Source organism: Nicotiana tabacum, chromosome 17 (genome assembly GCF_000715075.1).
Source record: "Nicotiana tabacum cultivar K326 chromosome 17, ASM71507v2, whole genome shotgun sequence".
Classification (NCBI taxonomy): Eukaryota; Viridiplantae; Streptophyta; class Magnoliopsida; order Solanales; family Solanaceae; genus Nicotiana; species Nicotiana tabacum.
The window spans coordinates 98,042,093-98,057,320 of NC_134096.1; the positions used below are offsets into that span (position 1 = coordinate 98,042,093).

General features: G+C 35.4%; 1 protein-coding gene across 1 annotated transcript; it reads right to left on the minus strand.

Moving 5' to 3' along the window:
* Positions 1–198: 198 nt before the first annotated feature.
* LOC107777862 (putative ubiquitin conjugation factor E4) lies at positions 199–9,729 on the minus strand. The gene is made up of 16 exons (XM_016598020.2): positions 8,454–9,729; positions 7,114–7,318; positions 6,767–6,918; positions 6,379–6,682; positions 6,078–6,230; positions 5,540–5,743; positions 5,333–5,445; positions 4,846–4,960; positions 3,725–3,814; positions 3,411–3,614; positions 3,236–3,331; positions 2,976–3,098; positions 1,236–1,328; positions 963–1,127; positions 759–848; positions 199–672 (listed from the first exon to the last, which is right to left on the minus strand). Exons 1-16 carry the CDS (start codon positions 9,287–9,289, stop codon positions 493–495), a joined length of 3,123 nt encoding a protein of 1,040 aa, XP_016453506.2. The 5' UTR covers positions 9,290–9,729; the 3' UTR covers positions 199–492.
* Positions 9,730–15,228: the final 5,499 nt, after the last annotated feature.

Sequence of the window (15,228 nt, forward strand, 5' to 3'; positions counted from 1 at the left end):
GCCTAAGATTACTGATATACTAAAAGAAAAACGGAAAGATAAATAAATCAGAGTACCCAAATTAACAAAGGTATTACCCTTACAGGTAGGACTTGGCAAAGGTTCAATTTGATATTGACAGAGTATAGAATAAATAAATCATTTTATCAGGAGATAGAATGCTTAGTGTACTACATTCACTAACAAACGGACCAAAAATGAAATCACGAAAACATTAATATACCATTTCAGCGAATTCCCTTGTGTACATTGTGGTGGGCATATACATGAAGGCAACTGATCATGCCAAAAGTAAAAGTTGTCACCTGACCCGCGAGAGACATTGATTAACTAATAACATCAATTCTCATAAATTGGACCCTGAGGGAAAAGAAGAACTATCGCATACAGAAACAAAAGCAAACGATTTTCTAGTTTTTGCCAACAAGGTCTACCATTGATCACTTGAACCCAATATACACATGATCAGGTAAAAGCAGAAAAGAGAAATCCCTACTCAATTAAATTTGAAGTATCAGTTGTTTGTATTGTTGTTTTTGTGTTTTGCAAATTCAAATCTTCCCCACGCTTCTGCAATTCATGGGACCGAATGAACTCTTCAATTTTCGCCTTCAACTCGGTGTCAGGAATCAGCATGTCCGCAGTTAGATGAGACCGGTTAAACGGGTCCGACTGTAAACCAGTAGAAGCAAGTGAAAAACCAAAACAATAATTCCTAGTGGAATAAAAGACTTAGAAACATAGACATAGTGGCTTACACTATCACTAAGAAGGTGCCTCTGAATAACAGGTCGGTCCACTGTTATTCTTGAAGAGGGAAGAATGACAGGATCCTTCATCAAAGTATACTGCAAATCGAATAAAGACCATTGGTACAAATCAAAAATTTGACTAGGGAAGCTATCCATATAGCAAGAATTGGAAACTACTTGATTTGATTTCGAGGAGAAGAAGGTACGTACTTGGATAGGATCAAGGAATTCATCAGGAATGTCTCCAAGTGCAGCCTCAGCGTCCATTGCTTCTGAAGCTGCAACCTTGGCTTTTGCGCCAAGGTCAATGAACTCTTGAATGATCCTCATATCTTCACCAATTCTTCTAAGGACATCAGCTGCAGCACTAAATATCTGGAACAAATCCAATTTGTCACGCCGAAGTCCAAACAGAGAATGAATTTGAAGAAAGCAAAAAAAAAAATTAATGGAAAAGAAAGCAATTAGCAACAGGGTAAAAACCTGATCACTGTACGATCGACCATCTCTTGTAATTGCAGCTGGAAAGATATTCTCCTTATCCCCTCTCGCCAAATGCACATATATTTTCACAATCTTCACATGCGAACAAAAGAAATTGTAAAACTTCTACACATGTACCTTCTCCTGATTCTAGTAACATACTATGGAGACTACAGGATACACTAAACAATAAGAAGAAAAAGAAAATTTTCTGGCCCTCTTCATGAAACAGGAGATAACCAAAAGAGGCTACGTAATACAGAAATACACTTGGTTCTTGTCAAAAGAAAAAGAACAGCCAGACAGAGCTTCGATGAAATTCAGAACAGAGACTCCACCAACAATCATATTAGATTTTGTTAAAACAATAATAGTCTTGGCAATTAAAATGCTCAAGACACTTTGTACTGTTGTAGGTTTTCTACTTTTTTGTATACTTCTTGTATACTCGCGTTTGGTCCAAAATTTAATGAAAATTTACTTGCTTAATCCAAAAGAAAAAAGAGAGCTCAAGACACCCCTGTATGCAAATGATATTTGGTGCTAATATGCAACAAATTACTTGTTTTAGATTCTTGTACAGACTACAGATAACAGTAACACTATCAATATTATCATGGTTATAGCAAACTAAACTTCTACACCAAGTCATCATCCACATAGAGAAATAAACATACATCTATTTAGGTCATTTCCCAACATACAAGTCATTAAGAAAAATCATCAATTTTCCTTCACAAATGAGTGATTAAAAACTAATATTTGCCACCACGGAGCATAATCCTTCCAGCAAAGCGGTCAATCCCAAAACAAATAACTAGTTCAATGTTAGAATATTTTGGGAAGAACCAAAAGGAAATGTCTGATATAAATTGGAAAAAAAATAATTACTCTATAATCTCAAACTCGGTATGACGTCTCAGACACCAAGTATGCCACTTTTCACAACCCAGACTATTATTTTTTCAGAGATACATTCCAAATCATTAATTAAACATTTCTCTACCAAACTTGATATGATAATCTATTCATACTTTGTGCTACTCTCTCCGTTTCAATTTAGATGACACACTTTCCTTATTAGTCCGTTCCAAAAAGAATGACACATTTCTATATTTGGAAACAATTTAAGTTTAACCTTTCCATTTTACCAACTTTACCCTTAATGAGAAGCTTTTATAGCCACACAAATGTCATTGGCCCCACAAAGCTTTTGCCCCTTAAGCTTTAAGGACCACATATTTCAAAAGTCTCCTTTTTTCTTAAACTTTGTGCCAAGTCAAACTACATCATCTAAGGGAGTATTAGTAACTGTGCAAGTAAAAGTTGGTTTTGTCTATTGGGACGTGGGAATATTAGAAACAAGTCCGGTTAGAGATGAGGCAAAGGTGCCAATGTAGGTACAGAGCAAGCAAATGGGAAGAGAGGAACTAGATGTGAAGGTCAGAGAAGGAGAATTGGCAGATATAAATATAATGATGCGTGTGCCTCTGACATTTGATCACGTGGGTCAGTCACATTTCATATTTCCTTTACCTCTATCTTTTTGCGGTGTTAATTTCCAATTTCAATCATAAGAAAAGCATAGTTGCACTTTGCTACTGTTCAAGTGTAAAAAGGCAAAGACTTCAGTCAAAAGGTAAAAAATAAGGAGTTTTCCTATTTAAGGGACACTTAATGCCATCTGATCTTTGTTAGTTATAGCAAGTAATATCAAGACATGTAAACAACTTCATTCACCTGTTTCAACAACTCTTTCGGACGAAACTCATACTTTTCAGGGTCTTTCAAGCTGAGAGATTTTCTTTGTGGACCCACCAGCTGTAGTAAAAAGTAATTCAACATGCTAGCAACTCTCTCCACCTAGAAACCATTTCGAGAAAAATTAAGGGGAAAGAACAGCTTCACCAATTATAAAACAATAACCAATTTGAAAAAAAAAAATGCTTCATCGATTATTACGCGTTACCGCGAGAAATGATATAGAATGGTGAACATACCATCTCAGGAAGAAGAAAAGGGGCGGTAATTTGCTCTGAAGTAAATGCTAGCAGGCTCACATCTTCATTTGCCAACTTCATATCAATTCGAATTATCTAAAAACAACCAGCATCTTTCACTTAAATTATGAATATAGCTTTAGTAAATAAAAATATTTGAAGATTTAAAACTGACATTCTCTTGTGAATGGAACAGGCGAGTTCTCTCCTGCCTTTCTTGAGCTGGTCTTCGCTCCCATTCTGCTGTATTAGACATTTCAGCTTCCAGCTCTTTTAGTTCAAGAATTTTATTAAGACTTTCATCAAGAAGATAGATGCTATCATTAATCAAGAAGTTTAAGAAATTCAAATAAACACCCTTCTCCTCCTCCTTGGCAATCTGTAAATATTGAGGTTACAGATGAAGCGTTATTGGAGAGTAGTTCAAGAGTTGTGTTATAAAACCTTGAAGGCAAAATATCACCGAAAAGAGAGAAAAAAACTCCCAACCTGTCTCCATGCATTCCTGTGACTAGGAACTTGCCAAAGATATTCAAGTAGTTCAGCAATGTTGTGGCGGATATTAAATTTATCATAGAACTGCAGCAAACAAGATATTCCATTAAAGAGCACACAGTGGAAGTCTCTACCATCAAATGAACTAAACTGCAACTAACAGAACAATATCGAATGACATTGACTGAATTAGCAACTTTTGTTTCTGGCAACAAGGCTGAATCAGAGAGCAGACTGTTTATTCATCCACCATATTTTCTTTTGTGAGACGGCAACTTTTTTTCTGCTTTATCCCTGGCCACCCCACTATTTAAGAAAAAATTGAAGACATATTACCCAAACATTCAACCTCTTTATCCTGAAACAAGTATCACCCGAGAACCAAGAAAACACTATCCAAAACCTGTGGGTCTATAGAAAAGAAAAAAGAAAATTTTGATGACATAAGCCAGCATTCAAACCTCTCTATGCTGAAACAATAATATCACCAAAGAACGAAGAAAACAGTATTTGAGAACCTGGGTAAAAATAGTTCTGTTTTCCAAACAGCCATACTTTAAAGATATTTCAACAGTCATGGAGAAACATACCTACAAACACAGTTCTTGGAATATGTCCACTTTTCAATAGACTCTTCTAAAGATGCTAACACTCACAGTATTTTTTCTTCGAGAAACCTCTTTTATGATGGAAAAAGATTAATTCATTAATGCCCTGAAAGATTACTGACAACCCTCAAGAACAAGCATATATATGTATATTTGATGTCCAGCAAGATCTGAAGAATCTCCACTTTGAGAAGATAAGGGTGAAGTGAAAGGTCAATGACCTGAAGTCTTGAAAATGAACGACACAAGCAGGACAAAGGAGTAAGCTCACATTTCAAGATCCTTATGAGACTATCAAAGTATCTGATAAAATTATGAGAAAAGAAAGAGCTAGCATCAAATATTGCTTCTTCCTTAGTAGAAGGAATTTTTAGGAATGCAAACAACTTTTTTCACTTGTATAATGTTAACACAGCTTGTTTGGGACTGAGGTGTTGTTGTTTGTTGTCACAGAACAGGTTTCACTTGTCAAAGCACATATAAATTAATAAAGCATCAAAGCATTACCTGAGTGTGGGAACCTGTAAATTCAATGTCGACATAAACCTTCAAAAGATTCTTCACAAGATACTCCAGAGAGAGTTGATGCCCCTCAAACAAAGTAGACGTTGCAGTCGAGCCGCTGCATAAAATTTTCACTTAGATAGGCGACAGGAACAAGATTCCCAGCATGCATAGAAACAAATACTCCCTCCCTTCCCCTTTGTTTGTCATAGTTAGACTTGGCACAAATTTTAATAAAGAAAGGAAGACTTTTGAAACTTGTGGTCTTAAATGTGCCATAACACTTGTGTGACTATTTTGAAAGTTGTGGTCTTCAACATGCCATAGTTTTTGTGTGGCTATAAAAGCTTCATTAAGGAAATATAGGAATGTGCCATTTTTCTTTTTGCAATGGACTAATAAGAAAATAGTGCCAAACAAAGTGGAACAGAGGAGTAATAGTAAAAATAATGAAAAAATGCAATATCACAAGTGAATATAATTAAATCACCTTCTACGGGGCATCCAACAGTTTAGGACTTCAACCATCTTTGCTCTAAGATAAGGGTTTCTGATATATTCTGGACTTGCCATGAACATGATAATGAAATTCATGAAGTCATCCTGTTAAGTAATGCAATGATAGAATTCCATATAAATAAAGAACAATTGAAGAGCAAGAATACGAATTGACATAAAAAGACATGACTAAACCTACCAGTAAGACACCATCCAAAGCTCTAGGAATTCGAGAGGCAAAAATTAGCAGCTCCATGGCATCTTCCACAAAGTGCTCAGGCATAGAAGCAAACTCCATAGGGCAAGGGGAAGGTAAAGGCATCTTAAAACCACCAACAAGGCCAACCAGCCAAATGACCATCAACCTGTAGAAGGATAATGCACGCTGGAGAAGCCCTCCATCCTGAAAACAAGGCAATCTTTTAACTCCGTATACAAGTAATATAAATAGGGAAATGCAGAGATATAACTTGCACCTATTCCTACCTAGGATATGTTGATTGCACATTTTTTATTTTACTCAAAAAAAAAAAAAGCATGTATGCAAAGAAAAAGTAGGACAGAAACAAAGAGTTAACACCAAAATAAGGAGCTGCTTTGCTTGAAAGCAGCAAAGTAAAAGCAGCAAAGTATAATATCAAGTGTAATCTAATAAAAGCAGCTATTAAAAGAGAATTCCTTCAGGTTCTCAAGATTGCACAATCCTACTAGTATTACAAAAGGGGAAGTTTATATACCCTCAGTATTTGGGCTTCATAGCATAATTTCTCCTGTGAATACAGCTCAAGTTCTTTCTCCAAGCGAGATAATTCCTGCTGCAACTGTGGTGAGGGTGCTTGTTCTAGCATGGTTTTCATAGTAGACAAATGATCTTCGGATCTTGAAATGTCCTAAAGATGATAATTAAATAATTAGATTAGTACAAACACCATGAATATACCACATTAACCTTTCATCCACTGTTACATATGGTTCAAGACATCCTTCTTCCACCAAGTATAATTTGGTATTTCCTTTCTTCAAGTCCTAATTCCTCACCTGAACAAGATGCTTAAAATCTGAAAATGCTTTTAGGAGGCCCAGGTTGAGCACCCTTGCAGTCATGAAGAAGCATTCACATATGAAGGGATATTTGGCTTTTTCACTACTACTTGATGTTGGCCTGCTATTGTGGAGACTCGAAGGTCCACCAGAATCATTCCCGGAGCTTGTAGCTTCCTGAGATGCCAACAGCCGATTTTCTCCATCACTGCCTTCTTTAGAGACGTCAACTTTCCCTGGATTATTTTGATTTATCCATTCGGAAACTTCTTCTGATGATGCATGCAGAGCAGTCAACCCCCTGATATGGATCATAGGCGATGTTAAAGGAACAAACATACATGCAGATGAAAAGGGGAGAACATGGGAAAGAAGAAAATTTCACCTCAGTTCCAGACGGGTGCTAGAAAACACATATTGGGGATCAATCTTGTCCCTTTTCGTCAAATTGGCGTCTAAGAAAGGTTCACAGAGCCGAAGCATAACAGCACTGAGATTTACAAACATGCCTGAACTAGCACAAGATAATGGATCAACCTGCAAGCATGAAAGTTTGGAGTGAGGGCAGAGTAGAAAAACACAGAACCCAAAAAACAAAACTACAATCCGCACAAAGCAGAGGAAAAAGGTACAAGTACAAATGAAGTATCCACCACAGAGCCAACAGATGCATATTTACGGGTCTGTTTCACATTTTAGTGCTTTATAGTGTGATCTGGACTGAAAGCTTACCTGTAAATGAGCCCTTGAAGAATTTTTGTTTATAACTGCTGCGAGATATTCAAGGACATTTTCACGAATGACTGTATTTTTCAGAAGAGACATAAGGACTTCTGCCAAGCCATCATACAAGTTATTCATAACAGTTTTGATTGTTGTGAAAGAAGACAGGAGATCAGCAGGACGCCGTGTTGCCGATTCCGAGAAACATTGCTGGCTGGTGTCCAACACAAGTAAAACAATCTATCAGTCCTTTGGAGATAAATAAAGTCTTCGACAGAGAATATGTCAATGCAAAAGGAACTATCTTTTCACCTAGAACCCTAAATAGTGACCCGTCCTAACTTTTCAGTCAGATAATGAGATATGTGCATAGGCTAAGTCACCGATAACTAGGGATGTGCATTATTTGGGTCAACCCGAAAATCCGAATTGATCCATGTTATTCGGATTGGTTTGGATCGGATTTTAGCTCTTTGGATAGGATTTCGGATCTTTAATATAATTATTTTGGATATCGGATGGAATATGGTTTGGCTCAATTTACATCCGAAACGATCCGAAACCCGAAATTTATATTTTACATATAGGTGTGCCCTTTCAGAAATTCTAAGGTTTCTTTGTTATTTCTCTCACTGTTTTTGCCTTTTCTTGCTTTTCAATATTAAATGTGAAAGATATGGAAGTCAATGAGTTTTGCTTTTTGCTACTAAAAATGGTAGGAGATAGCATCTTAAAATTATTTATTTTAGCATCTTAATAAGGCTTACAATCTGAACCGAAATCCGAAATATTTATCCGATCCAAACATCAAAATCCGATCCGATCCGAATTCAACTTGGTTCGGATTCAGATTGCAATTTACAAAATCCGAAATCCGAAAGGTTCCAAATCCGATCCGCTCCATGAACAGGCCTACCGATAACAAACATAATCATATACTAGCTTGACGGTGTCAAAAGAATCAACCTTTTCAATATAAGAAGATAGAGAAATGCTTCCTCCTAGCTCTTTGTACTTTAGAGAATGAACTTTATCAGTAACAACTTGCTTTTCCTGCTAGATAGCTTAGTCTCCTACACAACTTGATAACTTATGCAGCACTCTTTAGTGCTCTTATCAATAAATAATACTTTGACATTATCAAAAAGACTTTCTTTTTCACACGTTAGTCTACACCCTTCTTGCAGAAACAAGCACGATAACAGGGATTGAACAAGTAGGAAAGGCTGCAGCATCTGTTTTTTTCAATCCATTTTATAATGCCATATAATTTTCATCAGTGTATAAAGTCAGGAAAAACACTTATTTAGGATACAATTAAAAGAGACAAAAAATAAAATTTTACTCACCCAACATCCGGCTGACTCTTAAAGATTGTATTATCAGGCAAAGCACTGACATGAAAGAAAGGACCCAAAATACTTGTCATCTCAATAACCCTTCCATTCAAATACACACTCTTAGGAATCCACCAAGGATGATTCACCAATGACTTTGCGCCCACCGGATACTTAACCAAGTACAATAAAGCCCTAAGTGGCTGCTGAAAATTACCCAAAGCTGAAACCTTTAACACAGTCCCTCTTAAATCCTCATACAACTGCTTTAAAATTGGGTCCATACTATCAAAATCCCCTTCTTTAAACAACTCATCCAAAAACCCAGGTGGACATGTCACTCCCCCACTACCCCCACCCCCACCAAACGCATCCACAGAACTTGAAACCTCTGAAAACACCAAAGGAAGCAAAGGAGATACATTCGATTTCGCTGTATCCCAATTAGGAAACATATCAGGATTCCCTAAATGTATCCTACAATAAGAAACCGCAAGTTTCTTAACTTGTTTAACCACTAATTCCATCTCAGACCTGACGTTTTTATCCTTCATCGACACAATTTTCTTGCCCTCTTCGTGGGCCCTACGGAAACAGTTGATTAAATACTGAAAAGGGGGTTCAGCCGATACAAAATTACCTGAAAGTCGATCGATTAAAACCCGCTCCATTAAATCCCTAGATAACCTTAATTCTTTGCCCTCGCTTAAAATCTCCGCCGCCGTCATCTCTAAATACACGACACGTGTATCGTTTTCCATTGAATCAACTAGGGTTACGAGGAGGATTTTCCGAAGTATTATGTCCTCGATCTCCACCGGCGTTCTCTGTGGTTTAGTAGTCGCCATGATTTCAACAATAAATAACAAGAATTCGAAAAAAATTTGATAGTTTTGAAGTATTTGTGGGTGTGAAAATTGATGATTTGGAAGAAGCTAGAGATTGAGACAAAAGCAGCTGGATTTACAAACTGTAGGCATGATTAAAAAGGAACAGTGATATAACTACTTGCTATGTGAAATTTTGCAAATTAACATATGCATAAGGGTTATATAAATACGTAGATAAAATTGGAGAAAACATTGAAGGAGGGTTGTGGAATCTGGATAGATGAATACTCACAAAAGCGAGGACTTTGGTAGCTATAAGACGTGGTTTCCGAGTCTAAAAGGTATCCTTGTACGCTGTCGTTTTCTGTTCCAACACCAACTTGAATTGGAAGTGTTAGTTTGAGGTTGAACTAGAAGACATTGTGGGGGTTGGTCTTACCACAAACCTAGTAGGAGATATTTTAATGAAATCTAAATTGTTAGTCATAAGTTTACAAATCCAATGTATTAAGTTGATTTGTACATTTTGATTAAGAGAGTAGATGACTTATGTAAACTAGTTTGTAGAGGAGGTTGTATGAATTTACGTGGTATCTTGATCTCGAACTGAATCGAGCCGAGTTGAATTGAGTCTATTTCTATAATATGATTTGAGTCTTAAAATTTGCAAAAACATAATCCAGCTTAAATAAGCTCCTTGATATTGGTTTCGACTATAGTATTATGGTTGGAGGAATAATTAATTTCATAAATAGATTGATTAACAAAAAGAATAAGATCAATAGTTTAGAGAGAGATAGAGCACCTTGATACATAAGGCAAGTGGCGTGTTAAGAAAAAGTCATGTGACACTTTTAGGATAAAGTTTAGTAAGCGATATATGAACGAAGAAAGATCTAATGTTCATTGACTAATAGAAAGCACATAACAGAGCAAAACGAAAGGTCCTTAGTGAGAGAAGAAAAAATTTATGTTAAATATATAAATACCAAAAAGAATTAAGTATGAAATAATCGACATTAGCATGAGAATGGTAGTAGGAAATATAGTGGAGCTTCCCATAAGAGTGTCGATACCAAGGATCAATATTATGTCTTTACTTGTTTGTCCTAGTTATGGATGAGCTAACTAACACAATACAAAATGAGATTCATGGTATATGCTATTTGCTTGTGATATTGTGTTAATAGACAAAACCGGCAAGGGTATCAACCAAAAGTTTAAACCATAATGAGCAAATTCTAGTTAGCATGAGAAAAGCGAAGCGGGGGTGAGACTAGATGGAATTGTGGTGCCAAAGTGCAAATAACTTTTAATATATATATTTATATATAGACTCGCTTTTTAACGAGAATGGAATGATAGATGGAGATGTTACTCGTAGAATTAAAACTCGAAGGTTAAAGTGAAAAAGTTTTACGGGGATGCTATGTGATATAAGGATACTTAGCCAAGTGAAAGGTAAGTTCTATAAAATAATTATAAGACGGATAATATTATATGGTATTAAATATTAGGTCGCTAAAATGTTGGAATGCCAACATATCCACAAGATGAGTTTTGCACATATACGAATGCTAAGAATGGATTTGCGGTCATACAAGATTAGATAAGATTAAAAATGATCACATTCATCAAAAGGTGTAAGTAACATGCATTGAAGATAAAATGAGATAAGGTTGCTTAAGACAGTTTGGTCATGTCTTGTGTCAACTATAGATTCATTGATCCGTAAGTATAAAATTATGCGAGATGTGTTAAATGGAGACCGAATGACCTAAAATCGCATGAGAGGATGTTATCTTAAAAGACCTACAAATTCTTGAAATCAATAAAGACTAACTAAAGATAGGACACGATGAAAGAAAAATGATATCTACTATTGAGAATAGGTTTAGTATTGTTACTGAACTAAATAGAGAAGTGAGAATTCATATAGTGAGCAACAACTTATTTGGACTGAGATATTTTTATTGTTTTATAGGCTATATATATGTTAGTAGAATTGAAATATTTTTTTTGAACTTGAATTGAAAGATAAAAGTTTTTGAACTTAAATCAAAAGATAAAAAAAAATTAATTTGAATTGATAGATAAAAACTAAAGTAACATGGAACTTAATACATTCTAAAATGGATGGTTTAGTTTTTTTTTTAGAGAGTTTTATGGATTAGACTTTTCTTTATTTATTTGTTGTCACAAAAAAGTTATTAATTCAAAATGATAATTTTGCATTTGATAAAATTGTCATGTTCAGTTGCCTAATATTTTGAAATTTTAATCAGCGCCAAAATAAAAGTCTCGAAGGATTGTCTCTTATGTGTGCTCCGACTCGTAATAGGAGTCTTTTTTGACAATATTATAATTTCTCTTACATAATTTGGCTCATAATTGCTTAATGATAAAGTTATAATTGACCATAAATGACAATATCATAAGACATTTCATTGACTAGAGCAGTCAACAAGGTTGACAATCTCCTCAAACGAGTGGTTGATGATGCTTACAGGAAAACCAAGAACAGATTGTAAATAATAATTTGTGTTATTGCAAGAAAGTATAATGGGTACAAATATCTTAAGTGTATTCTTGAGACAATAGTTGGCATTGTGACCCAGTGTTGCTTGTCTACTCGCACCATCAAGATAATGAGTACTAATCTATGTTTCAAGATGAATGCGAAGCTCGGAGGTAGCAATTGGGACCTTAACGACTCTCTCATATTGAATGTAATGAGGATGTCATGTTTATTGGAGCTGAATCATCTCCTGAAGGGATGTGATATGTCCATCATTAGCAGTTGTTGTCATTATCAGTTGAATCATGGAAGCATCGATGGAGGTAACCGTAATGGTGACCAAGGTTGTGGCCATTATGAACATGGTCAACGAAGTGAAAGAGGTAGAACTCATATGGAGTTATTCAATATGGTCGACTTAAGGGTAAGACCAATAAAGTTTATGTTTTAGGTCCACCAAGAGTTAAAATCCTCAAAATATTGTTATTACTATATAAAATGGTGCACTATAAGTTAGGCATGTATTCAAAGTTAGTCATTTGTGTCAATAAACTACCTTAGTTTTTTTTGTCAAAAACCTTATTAACATATATGAAAACTTGAGTAACTTAATTCAGAGTGCAAAAATATTAGACAAAGTTGAAAACTTTAAAAATTGAAATAATACTTAAAACCTAGAAAAGGTAATGTTATGACAAGGAAATAATGAATTAAAAAAAAAATAACTATTGTTATAAATAGAATTATGTTTAAGGTGAATGTCTATATTTTAGAGAGATCTTAGGGTTTGTTACTTGGTGGCTAAGCCACTTTTTTCCTATAAATAGAGTTGCCCTATTCCATTGTAATTCATCCCAAATCAATAAAAATTCTCTCCCTCTCTTTCTTTGCAATATTCTTCTTTGTTGTTTTATTACACGTTATCAGCACGAGACTCTACCATCTCAAGAAACTCTTTGAGAAGATTAAGCAAATATGGATATCTCACAAAGCAAACTTGGATCAAAGTTTAATTGTAAAGATACTTGTTTAATTGATTCATGTACGACACATACAATATTCAAAGAGAAGAAATATTTCTCTCGTTTAAATATATTTAAGGCAGATGTTACTACAATTTCTGGTAGTAGTAATCTAATTGAAGGCTCTGGAAGAGCTACTATAACTATGCCTAGGGGAACAATATTTATCATAGATAATGCAATGTTCTCCTCCAAGTCCAAGAGGAACTTGTTGGGTTTTAAAGATATCCGCTGAGATAATAGATGAGAATAATCTTGAATATCTCATCGTTGCCAAGAATGTCTCTGGCCAGAAAAGGGTTACTGAGAAGTTCTCATCTTTATCTTGTGGCTTGTATTGGACAAGAATTAGTGCAATTGAGGCACATTCTACCGTAAACCAAAAAGTTACTGATTCCAATACTTTTGTACTTTGACATGATCGATTGAGACATCTTGGATCAATTATGACGAGACGAATCATAGAAAACTCAAATGGGCATCCATTAAATAATTTAAAGATTCTTTTAAATAATGAATTTTCTTGCACTTCTTGTTATCAAGGCAAGTTAATTATTAGATCATCACCAACAAAGGTTAAGATTGAGTTCCCTGTGTTTTTGGAATGTATACAAGGGGACATTTGTGGACCTATTCACCCACCTAGTGGGTCGTTTAGACATTTTATGATCTTAATAGATGCATCTTCTAGATGGTCTCATGTGTGCCTATTGTCATCTCGCAACCTGGCGTTTGCAAAATTAATGGCACAAATAATTCAATTACGGGTATAGTTTCCCGATAATCCAATTAAGTTTATTCGACTTGATAATGCTGGTGAGTTTTCATCCCAAGCATTTAATGAATATTTTTTATCAATTGGGATAAAATTGAAACTTCTTGTAGCTCATGTTCACATTCAAAATGGCATTGCAGAATTTTTGATTAAACGTCTGGAATTGATAGCAAGACCGTTACTCATGAAAACGAGATTACCCACTTCTATTTGGGGTCATGCCATTTTGCATGCAGCAATGCTAGTTCGTCTTAGATCGACAAATTATCATAAATATTCTCCGTTGCAATTAGTTTAGGGTCATGAACCTAATATATCTCATTTAAAAAATTTTGGGTGCGCAGTATATGTGTCTGTAGCATAGCCATATCGTACCAAGATGGGTCCTCAAAGAAGGTTAGTAATATATGTTGGGTTTGAATCGCCCTCCATTATTCACTACCTCGAAATATTAATGAGAGATTTGTTCACTGCTCGATTTGCAGATTATCGATTCGACGAGGCATTTTCCCAAAATTAGGGGGAAAATTGGTGAAATCAAACAGGAAACTTCGTGGAAAAATCCATCATTGTCTCATCTTGATCCACGTGCCTCTATTTGTGAAAAAAGGTGCAAAAGATTGCCCATTTGCAGAAAATAGCAAATTAAATGCCAGATACATTTACAGATCTGAAAAGGATAACAAAATCACATATCCCTGCAGATAATGGTCCAATCTGTATTGATGTCCCTGTTGGACAATCTTCTAGTGTCATAGCTAATGAGTCAAAAGCACGCCTAAAATGTGGCAGACCATTGGGTTCTAAGGATCGAAATCCTAGAAAAAGGAAAACAAATGATCAAGATGACACTACGAAAGATTCTCATGAAGAAATCCACGATTTAACCAATCTTGAGATTCATGAGGAAATCACTAAGCGTGAGACTCAAGAAAATAAGGAACCATCAATAAATCCAATCAATATTGAGACAAATTTGAATCAATTGGATATAGTGGCGGATTATGTCTTTGCATATAATGTTGCATCTAGCATTATGCAAGATAGTGAGGATCTTGAACCTCAATCTGTTGGAGAATGTAGACAAAGACGTGATTGGCCAAAATGGCAAGAAGCAATCCAATCTGAGTTGGATTCACTTGGGAAACGTAAAATTTTTGGGCCTGTAGTCCAAACACCTAATAGTGTTAAGCCTGCTGGCTATAAATGGGTCTTTGTACGTAAGATGAACGAGAAAAATGAGGTACAAAGATATAAGTCACACCTTGTTGCACAAGGATTTTCATAAAGGCCTGGTGTCGATTATGAAGAGACGTATTCTTCGGTTATGGATGCAATAACATTCCGTTGTCTCATTAGTTTTGTTGGCCATGAAAAGCTTGACATGTATTTAATGGACGTGGTTACAACCTACCTTTATGGCTCACTTGATAATGAGATATATATGAATATTCCTGAGGGATTTAAAATGCCCGACGCACATAATTCAAAGTCCCGGGAAATATTTTCAATCAAATTACAAAGATATTTGTATGGTCTAAAGCAATCAGGACGAATGTGGTATAACCGTCTTAGTGAGTATTTATTAAATAAAGGTTATATAAATGATACCATTTGCCCATGTATTTTTATAAAGAAAACA